The following is a 14,829-nucleotide window of genomic DNA, read 5'->3' as shown; positions in this document are numbered from 1 at the left end:
TACCCCAAATCCAGTTACTATAAGAAATAATGTTGACTCTACCATTAAAAAATATATAGAATGTTGACCACTTCTCATTACATCTACTGCTACCCTAGTCCAAGCCTGAATTATTACAAAGGCCTCTGTATAGGTTTCTCTGACTTTCTACCTTTGCTCCCCAAAGTCTGTTCTCCACTGAGCAGACTATGGCTTCTAAAATATGTCAGTTTTTAAAAATTACACCTGTGATAGTTTTCCATTGCACTCAGCAAAAGCCAATATCTCCAAAATGACATCCATTAACTTACAAGATCTGGACCTTGCCACATTACCATGTTCACTTCATTTCCTACCACTTGCCTCCTTCCTCACTCTGCCCCAGGCAAATTCACCTGCTTCCGTTTCCTTGCAGTCATTAGGCATGTGCTTGCCTCTCTCTACACAAAATTCTCTTATCTCAGAGATCTACTTGGCTAACACCTTCATAGTCGTCAAGTCTTTGTTCAAAATTCACCTCTCAATACCCTATGGAGAAGGATATACCTGGCCACCCTATTTGATATTGCAACCTGGCCTCCCCATTCTCCCAAGTACTTCTGATTCCCTTTATCTTGCTGTATTGTTTTCCATTGCCTCATGGAATACTACATACTTTGCTTATTATCATATTTATTGTGTATTGTCAGTCTCACTTTCCTAGAAAATAAGTTACATGAGAACAGTGGTCTTTGTTTTATTCTCTGATGTATTAAGAAGCACTAACCAGGAGCATTATAGGTTCTCAATATTTGTTGAGTGACCAGTGTTAGTTGGAAGAATAGGCTTATGGTCTATATGTTTTAAAACTCATTTTTTATTTTTGAAAATCCCTTCTTCAAGTGAAATTTTGCAATAATAATAAAAGCCATGTGGTATTAACACAAATATAATTGGTCAATGAAACATAAAAGAGATTTCAGAAATATCAATAGATCCAAGTACATACGGGAACTTAACTGTATTCTGTCATTCATTAAGAAAGGTAGTGTAATTTAGGGATTAAGAGAACTGTACTCTTAGGCCATAGTTCCTAGCTTCTTTGCCACTTCCTAATTTTCGGATTTGAGGAAACATCCTTAACTTCACCATGTGTTTTCTGTTTGTAAAATGAATAATAACAGTGCCTACTTCATAGGGTTGTCATGATTCTTAAATGAATCAGTACATGAGAAGCATTTAGAACACTGCCTGGTCCAGAGTAATAGTTGTGTCATTTTATTTATTTTAGAAAAGGATGTTTTATTTAATAAATGGTGCTGGCATACTTGACTATCCACCTGAAAGAAAATAAATTTGACCTCTACCTTGTACAATATGTAAAAATAAATCTCAATGCATTCAAGATTGAAACTGTAAGACTATTTGATGAAATTATGGTGTGTGAAATCAAGTTGAGGGTGACTTTCTTAAGCAAGAAGGAAATCTAAAACATAAAGGAATAGGTTAAAACATTCAAATACATAAATATTTTATATTTTGGTATGGTAGAATACACCATTAATAAGCAAAAGGTGACAGTACGCTTGGAAAAATATGTTGAACACATTTGACAGTGAATTAATTACTATACAGAGAAACCCTAGATTGATATTAAAAAATAAAAACCCAGGAGAAAAAAATAGGTCAAGATTATGAAAAGGCAGTTTTCAGAAGAGGAAATGGAAATGCCCAATAAACATATGAAAGCATGTTTAACCTTACCAGGCATCAGGAAAATTTGAATCAACATCACAAGATTATATTTTTTTTTTTACCAGGTAGACAAAATTTTATGTGTGTGTATATAATACACATATATCAAGAACACAAAAATTTAATCTCCGTGTGTGGGCCTGTGTGTGTGTGCATGTGTTTATAAATTAAAAGTGCTGTCAAGAATATAGGAAATAATCATTCTCATACAGTGTTGATATAAGAAATGCTATAATATTACAGCTTTTGAGAATCTACCCAGTAAAATTTAATGTACCAATACATAGAAATATAGACAAAGATGTATATTGCAGTATTATTTACAGTGGCAAAAGTTGGAAAACCACCTGCTTTAACAGGAGAGTGGCTGAATAAATAGGGTATTGTAGAATATTATGTGGTGAAGCTATTAAAAATAGTGAGTTAGAGCCATATAAATTGGCCTAGAATAGTGTTTGTAATATATTAACTAAAGAAAATTAAGTTGCTAAGAAACATATGGCCTTATTTTTAAGTCAAAAATATCTTGTGTTCATGAATCATCAGGGTGATGACAAGGAATATGAACATTATTAACTTTTTATGTTTCTACTTTGTTTTTAAAGGGTTAACTAAGGGAATGTAAAACAAGATGGAAAAAAATAATGGCTCCAGTTGTGATATTATGTAATGTTTTAAGGAATATAAAGTGGCAACTCTCCAAAAGATTGAGAAAGATTGGACTGTCTTTGATATTAGGTATCTGTTTGGACTACTTGACTCCTTCATTTCCTAGTTGTGGGATGCTTTTTGAGGAGTTTCAAGAAGGATCACAAGAGAGGCTTTAGGATTAGAGGAGACACTTATTAAATGGCAAAGGAACTGGCAGTTGTTTCAGAAGTTAAAGTTATGCCAAATTAAATGATTATGTAATATTTGTAATAGTTTTCTTTATTCTTTGTTAATTAATATATCAAAGGTTCTCAATTCTAGCCTTATCAAAATTACCTATGTAGATTCTTATTTAATAGATTTAGGATGAGATTAGGCATCTATATTTGAAGAGTTGGAAAAATGTTTCCTGAAGCCTCTTGTTATTTGTGAATCACCATTTACCATATGAAAAATGCACAGTAGTTTATTAAAAATACGATAATTATATAATTGTGTATTACATAACACTATCTCTTCACAACTTTACTTCGACTTTTTAATGAAATAACACACTTTGAATATTATTTGATTAACATTAAATTAAAGAACAAATATTTGATTTGATTTGATTTGTGCACAAGTTGAAGGGAAAGTGTTAGTATTATCACTGAAAACAGTAAAGGTTACTAATTAATACAATTTAAATCTATGAAGAAATATTATACAAAGGATGATTGTCTTTTCAGATAGCAGTAGTAGTCTTTTGACTGTTACCAAATACAGTTAGAGGTTCTCTAACCTTGGAAATCTTTATATATGCAGATTACATTACTGTTTTTAAAGATTATTTAGCAATATTCTTGCCAAAATTTATGGCGGAGAGCTAAATGAGCACTTCCTAACCATACCCATTCCACAGCAAACTTCTAATTTTGTTAGTGTGCTATGCTGTAGATGGTTTGTCCTTCACACCCAGTGATGGGCATCAGAGGATCTTCCTGAGGGCAAGTTAAGAATTACTGCTGAAAGCAGCACACCATTAATATTTTCAGGTTAGAATTATAACACATCATTTAGTAAACCCCATGTTATGTGACCTTCCAAAATCCCTTCTAAAGGTATGATTTCATATGAAGACATATTTGTATTTATGGAAAGCCTAGGGCTTTTCAAGTTTTCAGATTGAAGAAAATGGTAAACTTCAGAGGGAAAGAGTTAATGAAATATGAAATGTTCCTTATTTTACATCCCATATATGGCTCAGTCACTGATAAAAATGCAGAGTGCCTTGTCTAGTGTTGGCTGGTAAGTAGGCAGATACGCAATGTTCTTTGTCTTTCTGGACCACCTAGTAGGTAAGGGTGGTTGTTTGTTTCATCAGCATTCTCCCTGCAGTCATAGCTCTGGTAGTTCTTGCACACAGTGTGTTCTCAAGACAGAACGTTATATGTGCCTTTAGATAACTAAAGCACTTAGTGCCTCATCACTCCAGAATGTGCACTAGTCTTGCTCTGTGTGTGTGTGTATATATACCCTTCAACAGAATTTTTTTATCTTTCAAATAGAGCCATATAAAATGGGAAATACATAAAACAGGAAAATCAGGTAGTTATCAAGTTTATTTTCAATATTTTAATTTTATTTTAAAAAAGCTTAGAAATAGGAAAATCTTTGCATATTCTCTCTGATAATATCTTTGCATATTCTCATAGTTTTGCCAGATTGAGGAGTTCGATACCTGATCACTGTGGAATAAAAATTGTCTCTTGTTTTTTCTAATTTTTTAATCTTTGATTTGGGAATATTCCAGTTGATCTTTTTCTCACCTTTTCTTCTGAACCTAGTACCTTATAATTTATTTTATTGGTCTTTGGTTTAGCTATTGTTTTTTTCCTTCCATTAGGTGATACAGTCCTTCAATTACTCTTTAAAAATATATTTGAGAAAGGAAATGATCTGTTTCACTAACTTTAGACAAATAATGGCTATAAAAGTAATGTATTTTTATTTGTGATTCATTAAGTATTAGAAGTGAATTACTTCAATCCATATGTAGGAAAAGAATTTAGTTTTATGACTAATAATACATTTTGTTAAATTGCAGACATTTTTCTGTAGCTTTTTATATATTAGTCAATATGTATTTGCACATTACAAGTAGTAATGTAATAAGAATGATTCAGGACATTTTCATTTCTTAATGACAGTCATTTGTGATAGTAAATTGTCAACTTCCTTTTACTAATAAGACATTGAAATGTAGGCACCTATTATTTTTAAAAAAACAAATATTGCCTTCAGAAAAATTCTTGGTGAAATTAAAATATAAGAAATATTGAATTAGCTTGATTAATAAATATAGAATACTTACAAGCAACTGTAATTTGATTTCAATAATATTTTAAATATGTTAAAATATGGTACATCAATCGATCATTAACTAATTAATAATAATACTTAATTTTAATGGTAAAAATGGCTTAATCAAAAATTTGTAAAAGCAAAGTAATCCAAATTGTGAAAGTTTTCTTAATAATTAGTTACCTAGTTACATAAGTTTAAATAGAGATCAGTTTTTAAACATAGCTGAGAAATTTACTTCCAATAATATCTTATCAAATTAGTTTGCTTACATTATAGAATATTAAATCAACCCATGTACCAAACTCAGACTTTTAAATGGCTTTATATTCCTAGATTAGATTAACTTTGTGGTTTTCCTAAACAGGCATTTAGCATAATTACATGATTCTTATTTAAAACTATGATTTTAAATTTTCTTATTTTAAAATTTTAAAGTATTTTATAAATCTGCTTTTCTGTCATTTATCAAATCATTTTATATACACGTTTAAATGTTTATTAGTATTTATTGTACCACATGTCCGGAAGCTTCATGAAAGCAAGATCTTAACCTTTTTATTTAACTCTGTATTTCCAACATCTGGAACAGTACCTGGAACTCAGTAAATAATTGTTCAATGAATACCAGAAATATACTAAATTTATTTTAAATGAATTGTTTATTCTGCTTTTGCAGCATTTGTTTATTCAACATCCTAATTTGGGGATAATTTTTCTATTTCCTTTTGTGATACTAATTTTTAAAAATTTAAGACAAGGTTTATATGGTAAGAAGAAAAGCTCATCTGAAACCCAACCTCTATTATTTTCTTTATTTCAGTTTTATCTGCATATAATTTTACACTGTTTAATTTAAATTCTATGTATACATTTATGTATTTTTTAAATTTTGCATAGATATTTTCCACATTATTTTATAGCTTTATATAGTGTCTTTACACTGTTCTGTGTATATGACATTTTCCATGTTTTGGATTATTTCCCAGATGGATCACAGAAGGAGAGAAACTAAGTTAAAGATTATGCTCATTTTATAACTTAATGTGTTCTATAAGGTGATTTCCAAAAGCTGATATATACTGCCACAGAAAAGAGATTAAAAGAAAGAGATTAGTAGTTAAGCCATTCCCTCATTTTCATTTGGTTTGCCTTTTTTTTTTTTTTTTTTGGTGATTAATTTTGCTGCTCTGCTTTGAATATCTTTGATTATTTTAGAAGTTAAATATTTTCTTATCCTGCACAATTCTTTGCTGTCCACTATTTAATGAATTGTTTGTTCATTTTTACCTTCCACTGGATTACCTTATCCATTTCTCTGGCTTTAAATACTATCTCTATGTTAACTCTCAAACTCATAGCCAATCACCTACTTGATATCTTCACTTGGATGACTGGTAGGCATTTCAAACTTGATATATTCAAAATAGAATTCCTGATTCCCTCTATCCTTTTCTTTCACACCTGTCCATCATCTACTTCAGTAAACACAGCCCCTACTTTCATGTGCATGGCTATTTTTCACTTTTTCAATTGATTTCAATCAATTTCACTTAAATTGATTGTTGCAACCTTTAAAATATTAAGTTGAAAATATTAGTTTTCATATAAAAAGCCCAAATATTTCAGATATATTTTTTCACTAATCAGAATTAAGAACTCTGAACATATATCTTAGTGTACATGCCCTGGAAGAGATGAGCCAAAAAGAGAGGGTTTAAAAATAATAATAATAGTTTCAAAGAGCTTTTTGATAATCTGACACATGGATGGTAATGGCAAATGGGACTTCCAGAAATTTAACCTCAATTTAGTAAAAGCTGGTTTAGTAAGCATTAAGAAGACAATACCTCAAATTATTTTCATTTGTAAATAATGAGCTGCTCTATAATAGTTTATCATTTACAACCCTCACGGTTTCTTCATAATTACTTGACTTCTAGTAGTATTCTTTTTTGATATCATTATGTCTAGCTTTTTTTTCACTTCCTTCTTATAAAGAATAGATTTCTCCTATTATTCTTATTCCAAGTATATCCCTCTCTGACATGTAATATGGTATATTTTTAAAATATGCAACAGTCACCAAAAGAAAAAAAAAAACTTGGATTAATGCTTCAAGGGGAAAAGTGAAAAATATGTTAAGTCAAAAAAAAATAGTTCAGTTAAACTTTATTTGCCTTTAGAAATTTTTTGGTGATTATCATTCATTTTTCTGTCTTGTTCCAAAGAGTCACAAAAAAGAGGTGTACTGTCATTTTCTGCCATGTCTTACAGCCAGAGGGGAAAGTAAAGTATGGCCCTTAGGAAGAAGATATAAAATGGATGTATGGTCTCCACAAAACTTTTTAAAGTCAATTATTTTAAGGTAAAAATGCAATTGCTTGAAGCAAGGCAAGGTGTGGGAGGTAACTGCACCAGTTATGAATTGTGATTATGATTCATAGACACTGTCATTTTGTCATCTTATTCATTGATCCAGTTCATTGCTTAATCAAGTAAACACTAATATGTTTATATTCTAGACTTTTAGAACCAATCTGACCACATTTTTTATGGCTAGAGAAGCCTAGCCACAAGCTTGATTAGTAAGAAGCTACAAAATTGCATAGGAAAAACATAATACATTGATGAAAAATTAAGAAAAAGGCATATAGTGCATATTTAATTACTATAATCTTATTGGATTTTTTACTTATTTATTTATTTATTTTATTTTTTTGGCTGTGTTGGGTCTTCGTTTCTGTGCGAGGGCCTTCTCTAGTTGCGGCAAGCGGGGGCCACTCTTCATCGCGGTGCGCGGGCCTCTCACTGTCGCGGCCTCTCTTGTTGCGGAGCACAGGCTCCAGACGCGCAGGCTCAGTAGTTGTGGCTCACGGGCCTAGTTGCTCCGCGGCATGTGGGATCTTCCCAGACCAGGGCTCGAACCCGTGTGGCCTGCATTGGCAGGCAGATTCTCAACCACTGCGCCACTAGGGAAGCCCATCTTATTGGATTTTTAAATGACAAATCTGTGTTACTGATTTCAGGAATTTTATGACAAGATTAAAACATCTGTATATTTGTCTTTTTGTAAATTTCAGTATGGGTGCAATATAATTTGAATTTTAGATTTTAGAGATGATAAAGTTGTTTTTGTTTTAAGAACCCAGTGTCATATTTTACACACACACACACACACACACACACACACACACACACTCCTGCATGGCCATGATGGAGTCTTTCAAATACTTTATTATTTAGCTCTTACATAAATCCATATATTTTGCATTACATTCAAGCTGCTCTGGAAGACATAAGATTTCAGCAAGCAAAAATGTGTAAGTTTAAGGGGAAGAACAGTGTTGGAAATATAGGCAACATTTTAGTCATTTGGAACAAATGAATAAACAAAGGCAAAGACCTAGAAAAACAACTAATATAGAGTATATTTAAGAACTAGCAGGTAAAGTTTGGATTCAGCATAGAATACTAGTCATAGAAAATGAAACTGGGAAGATAAGTTGGGGACAGGGTATGGAGAATTTGGAATGTCTACATAAGGAGTCTGGATAATTTAGTGGGTAGCTGGAAGCGGATCATTGAAGGCTTTTGATTAGGGTTTTTTGATAATGCTAAAATAAAAACTCATCCACAGTCTTATCAAGTTGTCTGATTTTATAGATGATGAAACTGAAGTGATTGACAAAGGTCACACAGCAGAGCCAGGGTGAAGGTCCATATGTCCTAACTGTCAATTCTAGATTCTTTTTATTACACCACACATTCCTTTAGATAGGCTAAAGCAGTAGGACTGGCAAGAAGCACTTCAGGGGAAAAAAAATCAACAGTGCATAACAAGGATGTAGAGATCTAGGGAGCAAGAGAAGGCACAGATGGCTTCCAGGTTTAAAACCTGGTGTTGGCAGTAGGTGGGGGGTAAGGATATATGAGAGAAGATAGCATGGTATTTTACGATAGATATAAAGACATACTTATGAAAACTGCACTGCCTTGAATTTGGTTATCAAAAGTAAGTAGATTAAACACACTAGTAGAGAGTTGGAATAGCTGCTTTTTCATTCATTTTGGATATTTCATGTAGCTCTGTCGTACATACTTTGTCAGAGCAGTATTTTTTAGAAAGGCAGTTATTTATATATTTTGAAATCTATAATCAAAAGAAAGATACACTTTTTTCAGTTTACTTTGGTCAGCAGTTCAGTGTGGATCCCCCAAATGACACATACATCTCCAGTGGCCACTAATAAATGGTGCCTCAGTAGCCTAAGGTGTAATACATTAGGCAAATGAAAGAGATTTATCCTGTTAGATCATGTATATCTCGGTAAAAGATATGTTAAATCATCCACTCGTGTCTCTTTACCAGAGTTATGACATCTTGACTTTTAGAGCATCAAGAGATACAATAAACTGTCAGTATTTCTTTTGGATAGGCAAATACTACATGATATAACAAGAACTTATTTTCAAGGTTACTGTTTTGTCAGTTACAGGTTATTGAAATACAATTCTAAGTGGCTTAACCAAAACAAAAAAAGAGGGAGGGAATTATATTGATTCTGTGCTGGCTTTATACATGGTTAGATTCAGATGCCAAAATGGTATCAGAAACCTCTCTCTCCATTTCTGAAGTCTCCTTTTATCTAAGTCAACTTAAAATTATTTTCAGTCAGCTTCTTCCTCTTTCCGTATAGTGACAAGATAGGACTAGTAACATCAAGCTTGTGTTCTGCTAGATTAAACGCACAGTTACTTCCATCCCAACAATTTCACAGATTCTTCAGGCTAACTCTTATTGGACCATCCTGTGTCATGTGCTCAGTCCCAAATCAGTACCTGCTACGAGTGTGGAAAGTGTGATATGCAGGCTTCTTAGGTCATGTGTCCACTTCTAGAGGCATTGGAAGGTGGTCAGCCTTACCTAAAGTACATGGCACTCAGAATGAGAGAGGGTTATTTCCTGAAGGAAAACTGAAGTCTCTTGTTGTAAGGAAGATCGACGTCAGCTGACTGAGTGAATGAAATAGCAGGTATCCACAATTGATAGGAATTGCTTTGAAAATGTAAAGCAGTACATATATAGTGTATAACATGGCAGCCCTAAATGAAATAGTTCATACTATTAATTGAGCTATCTTAAATTTTACTGGAACTTGTTCTGCATTTATTTTAAAGTATCGCTTTATGAAATAGTTCAATAATTTTCCTGCCATGATAATGAAGAAATACGATGCCTACAGACACTGTCATTCTTTTTTAAGACCATAATGAATTGGGGTTCTTATTTGGCAAAGGAGTAAATGTGTTTTTCTTAATGCTTATTTTTAATCAGAAACGTATCAATATTAAAGCCTACCTATTTGGTATTTTTAACTCTTTCCATGGGATTCCCATAGAGGTTCTTTTGTGGTTGCAAATAGAGAAACAGCCACTTCATTACTTTTTTTTCTGAAAAGTTGATGCTAATAAAATTAGTATAATTATACTGTTAATCTTACTTCATGTTTCTTTGATATAACAATTGTAAGTCTAGGAATAAGCAGAATTTAAGTAAAATTCTTTTCTTTAAAAATAATACCATTATTTAAGCAGATCATCACATCACTACTAAAACGGACTTAGATTTGAACAGGAACTCTCCAACACAGAGATAACAGAGCAACCTCATTGGGAATGTCTGACAGTAAAGAATAGGCTACTGATAGTACAAAAATGAGACATGATCATCCTTCAAAGATTTTCTTATCCCTTCTTCTTCCAGTTAGGCTTTCTGTCTCCTTTGTACCCTTTATATATTTCTGTACCCACACTTTTAAGACTTGACTGCACTGACACATTGACACATCTGTTTTCTATAACTGATCTGGAAGTTCCTTAAAGACAGAAACAGTGCCATATGTATCCTTTATTTCTAGCTCCCAACACAGGGCCTGGGCCACTCAATAAGCATTTCATAGAAGATTGGGTGGATGGTAGCAACTGTAGATCATAGTTCTGAAGGGAAAACTGATTTGTAACTGTCAGGAATATATCTGGTTTAGCTGATACATGTTACACCAAATAATTGTATGCTGTTTAAGGTCCAGTTTTTCTTTCTTTCAGTTCTTCAGAAATAAGAATATTATGTAAGTCAGTGTGTTAACAGACTTTACCAATGAAAATGAAGTCACAGATACAATTAAAATTTGCTGTTTGTCATATCAGTGGGGATGCAAACACAGATTTTCCTTTTTTAAAAAATAAATTTATTATTTATTTATGTCTGCGTTGGGTCTTCGTTGCTGCACGCAGGCTTTCTCTGGTTGCAGTGAGTGGGGGCTACTCTTCGGTGCAGTGCGCGGGCTTCTCATTGCGGTGGCTTCTCTTGTTGCGGAGCACAGTCTCTAGGCACGCGGGCTTCAGTAGTTGTGGCTTGCGGCCTCTAGAGTGCAGGCTCAATAGTTGTGGCGCACAGGCTTAGTTGCTCCGTGGCATGTGGGATCTTCCCGGACCAGGGCTTGAACCCGTGCCCCCTGCATTGGCAGACGGATTCTTAACCACTGCACCACCAGGGAAGTCCCGGAGATTTTCCTTTAGGTAAATGCTGTATTCCTATATCTAAGAAGTAAGCAAATAGGTTATCTCACATAATTCTCCACACTCCTTTCCTCCAACCCCCACCCAATCAGTGTTCAGTTGCCCACCATCTCCAAGCTTCCACACCTGTGTCTCACTGCTTTTTGGCTCTGATCTGATGCATAGGGTGGAAATAGAACACTACTCTCTCTGAGATATTATACAAGTGAATTAATTTTTCTTTTTGTCTCAACTTGTTTTCAGAGGGTCTCTTTCCTCTCTGTGTCCATATTAGATTAATATTAAATGTGCAAATAAATATGGATGTATTTTTTAACTTTTCAGAGAAAAAAGTGTAATTCTAAGAGGTTTTCATGTCCTTGTGTCAGAAATAAAAGTTGGGTAACTTTCAGTGGCTAGGCTACTAAGTATATTTATTAAATTTGGAATTTAATAACTTACATTTACATTTTCTTTAATTTTCTAATTTCTAAGATTATTCATTGTAAGCAGAATTATTCCTATCTAAAGTTGATAAATGCTACATATTACAAATATTAATATGCAATCACTAATGTCTTCTATTAAATCATAACACACCTTTATATGTGGACAAATGTCAATTATACCAACAAAATTCGGAGGCCAGATCAGTATTTGGTAAAACAACAAATACAAATATGTCTGACAGTACTTCATATAAGATTATTTCAAATAGTTAAAACTAAAATCCAGAAAATGTGCTTACTACATAAGGACATCTTTAATATAAAGATAGATGATGTGGTGTAATTCTTTAATTTGCAAAGATACATATTTTTTGGAAGATGTTTACTTTTATGAAAAGTTCACATACTATTTCTGAAATATATGTTATTTCAGAATTTTTGAATATTTAAAAGAAAGAAAAATGATTAAAGGGAAAAATTTTAAAAGGAAGGACAAGGTAATGTGCTTGTGTAAGTAATATAAGTACTGTGCACATATCTGCAAGTTCTTTTGGAAGCATAAACTAGTCCTAGAGTTAAAAGAAAAGGTTATAGGTGCAGTAAATATAGTATGAGACTGGTATGCAGTGTAGTAGAAATTAACATCATCTTCACATACCTTATACAAGCTTAAGGTGATTTTAGAGTGGATGTTATAAAATTATATATTTCATTACTTTTTATTGACAGTCTATAGGATAGTTCCCATAATTAACCTCTCATGTGCTGTTCTCTTCGTGGGTTATAATCATACAGGCAGTCATTACATTGAGCAAAACAGCAGTGATATTAAAATTTAAAATAATTTAAGAACAGCTCTTTTGAAAGTCTTGGTTGATTAATATATTTTTCTTCATAAAAAAATTACATTGAAACACCTCAATTTGTCAGTATATAAATGTTTTCAACGATATTGTTTCGCAAAAATGTTTCTCATTTTCAAAAGAAATATTCACAAAATATAATCATATTTAACATTCGGATTTTTAAATCCTTAAAAGTAAATTTTCTTAATATTTTATGTGCACAGGATAAAATGTAAGGATGATTCTAATCTTATAATTGGTGTAAGATGTAATCATGCTTTAACTTTCTAATTATATCACTTTAACATATTTCAGCATTTCAGACAAATAATTTTCTACCAAAAAGTCTGTGAACAAAATTAACAAATTAACATGTTAAAAAAATTATTTCTCAGTCTACTTCTTGAAACTGAATGCACTTAATCAGGGGAATATGAGGGATATATTTGACATTCCGAAGAAATGTCTCTAGAAAATTTAGATTTTTTTCAAAAAAAATGAAATGATTATATAGACAAATCATAATGAAACAAAACTCTACTGTGACTATAAGTTATATGTGTGGTAAGAAAAGTTGTGTGGTATGTGTGTGTGTGTGTGTTTAATACATGTAAATATATTTATGAGGTAACCCAGTCTAGAATTTGAATTTATACTTTCACTGCTTGCTACCTTCCTAAAAATGCATGGCTCTATTTTTAAAAAAATTATCCGTACCCAAATCTGTGTTTTAAAGATAACATGACAATACTTGCTAAAAATTAACTAATGAGATATCTCATAGATGATCTCAACTAAATTTCTGCTCAAATTTCAACAAATATTTCAGCCTGCCCGTTTAAATGTCTGGGACAAGGAAAGCAGTTCCTTCAGTGCTTTGTCAGTGACAGAATATTCACAATTTTTTATCTACCTGATGAGTCATAAAACAGTGTCATATGTATCTTTGTGCTACCAAAACATAACTTTAAATGTTAATATCTGTATTTTAATTTTAAGGATTATAAAAATAACATACTGATTTTATACCTCTTATAATAGTATTTGATTATGACTAAATAAATAAAAATATGCTGGGTTTTGTAGCTGAATGTTTCAGAACAAATTAGCTAAAATGCCTATACTTCGTACAGTCACATTGAATCGTTGTAAGTATTCATGTGACTACAGTAATTTTCAGTAACCTTTGACAATATGGTTGTAAGCTGTTTTTAAAAATGTAGCTATTACTGCCAAAAAGAGAATGATCTACCTAATCAAAATAGTCATTTTACAAATTTAGATAGAACATCCATGTAATATCATTCTCAAATAGCCCCTAACCTACCTAAAAGCAATTGAAAATTTTTATATTATTTAGAGATATTTGTTATTTTTATAAAGTTATAGGTTGGTGTCAGTTTAGTTGAAAAACTAAAATACTACTACTAATAAATATATTGACCTCCATTTCTGAAAATATTAGTCATAAAGTAAGTAAGGTATTGAACAACACAAAAATTACTAGGTGATAAGGAACATGAAATTAATGTTTTAAAGGGACTCAAGAACTTTCCTACTTTTTATCTTTACTAACTTTGCTTTATAATCCTCCACTCTTTGTTTTTATATGTTTTAGAGCAAAGATATTCTTACAGCTAAGTAGGTGAAGGATCATCCACAGCATTTTGATTTTGGAGCCATATAAAAATGTTATCATTGATGAAATGTTATGATTTCCTCTCTTTTATAACTTCTGCAAAATTCACAGAGTCAAGGAAAATTTTTGTTCAATAATTTAAAACCGAAAATTGCCTTTTCCTTTGAGAAGTCTAATTTTACAAGATAATTGTATTAAAATGTGAAAAATGTCACTTTAGAAATTGTGATATTTGTATCTTTCATAAATTATGTTTAAACTAATATTCAATTTACTATTTTACTTTTTCTAGGATAGCAAAGTAATATAATGTATGTGTGCACAACAGAAGTATTATTTATACGTATTTTTTTTAATTACAGGTAAAGATTATAGTTCCCAACAGCACAGCAGGTCTGATAATAGGGAAGGGAGGTGCTACTGTGAAGGCTATAATGGAGCAGTCAGGGGCTTGGGTGCAGCTTTCCCAGAAACCTGATGGGATCAACCTGCAAGAGAGGGTTGTCACTGTGAGTGGAGAACCTGAACAAAACCGAAAAGCTGTTGAACTTATCATCCAGAAGATACAAGAGGATCCACAGAGTGGCAGCTGTCTCAATATCAGTTATGCCAATGTTACAGGTCCAGT

The 14,829-nt window shown here is 32.2% G+C and overlaps 1 protein-coding gene across 4 annotated transcripts in view; it reads left to right on the top strand.

The window, feature by feature from the left end:
- Window positions 1-14,829, top strand: part of NOVA1 (NOVA alternative splicing regulator 1) — a 140,546-nt gene that overhangs the window by 122,902 nt on the left and 2,815 nt on the right. For all 4 annotated transcript variants that reach the window (XM_059914020.1, XM_059914021.1, XM_059914022.1 and 1 more), the window contains one exon: window positions 14,564-14,829. This exon is cut by the window's right edge and continues 2,815 nt beyond it. In XM_059914020.1, coding sequence (XP_059770003.1) covers window positions 14,564-14,829 — 266 coding nt within the window. The remainder of the gene's footprint in view (window positions 1-14,563) is intronic.

This window comes from Balaenoptera ricei, chromosome 2, assembly GCF_028023285.1.
Source record: "Balaenoptera ricei isolate mBalRic1 chromosome 2, mBalRic1.hap2, whole genome shotgun sequence".
Lineage (NCBI taxonomy): Eukaryota > Metazoa > Chordata > Mammalia > Artiodactyla > Balaenopteridae > Balaenoptera > Balaenoptera ricei.
This window is presented reverse-complemented; position numbering and strand designations above follow the sequence as displayed.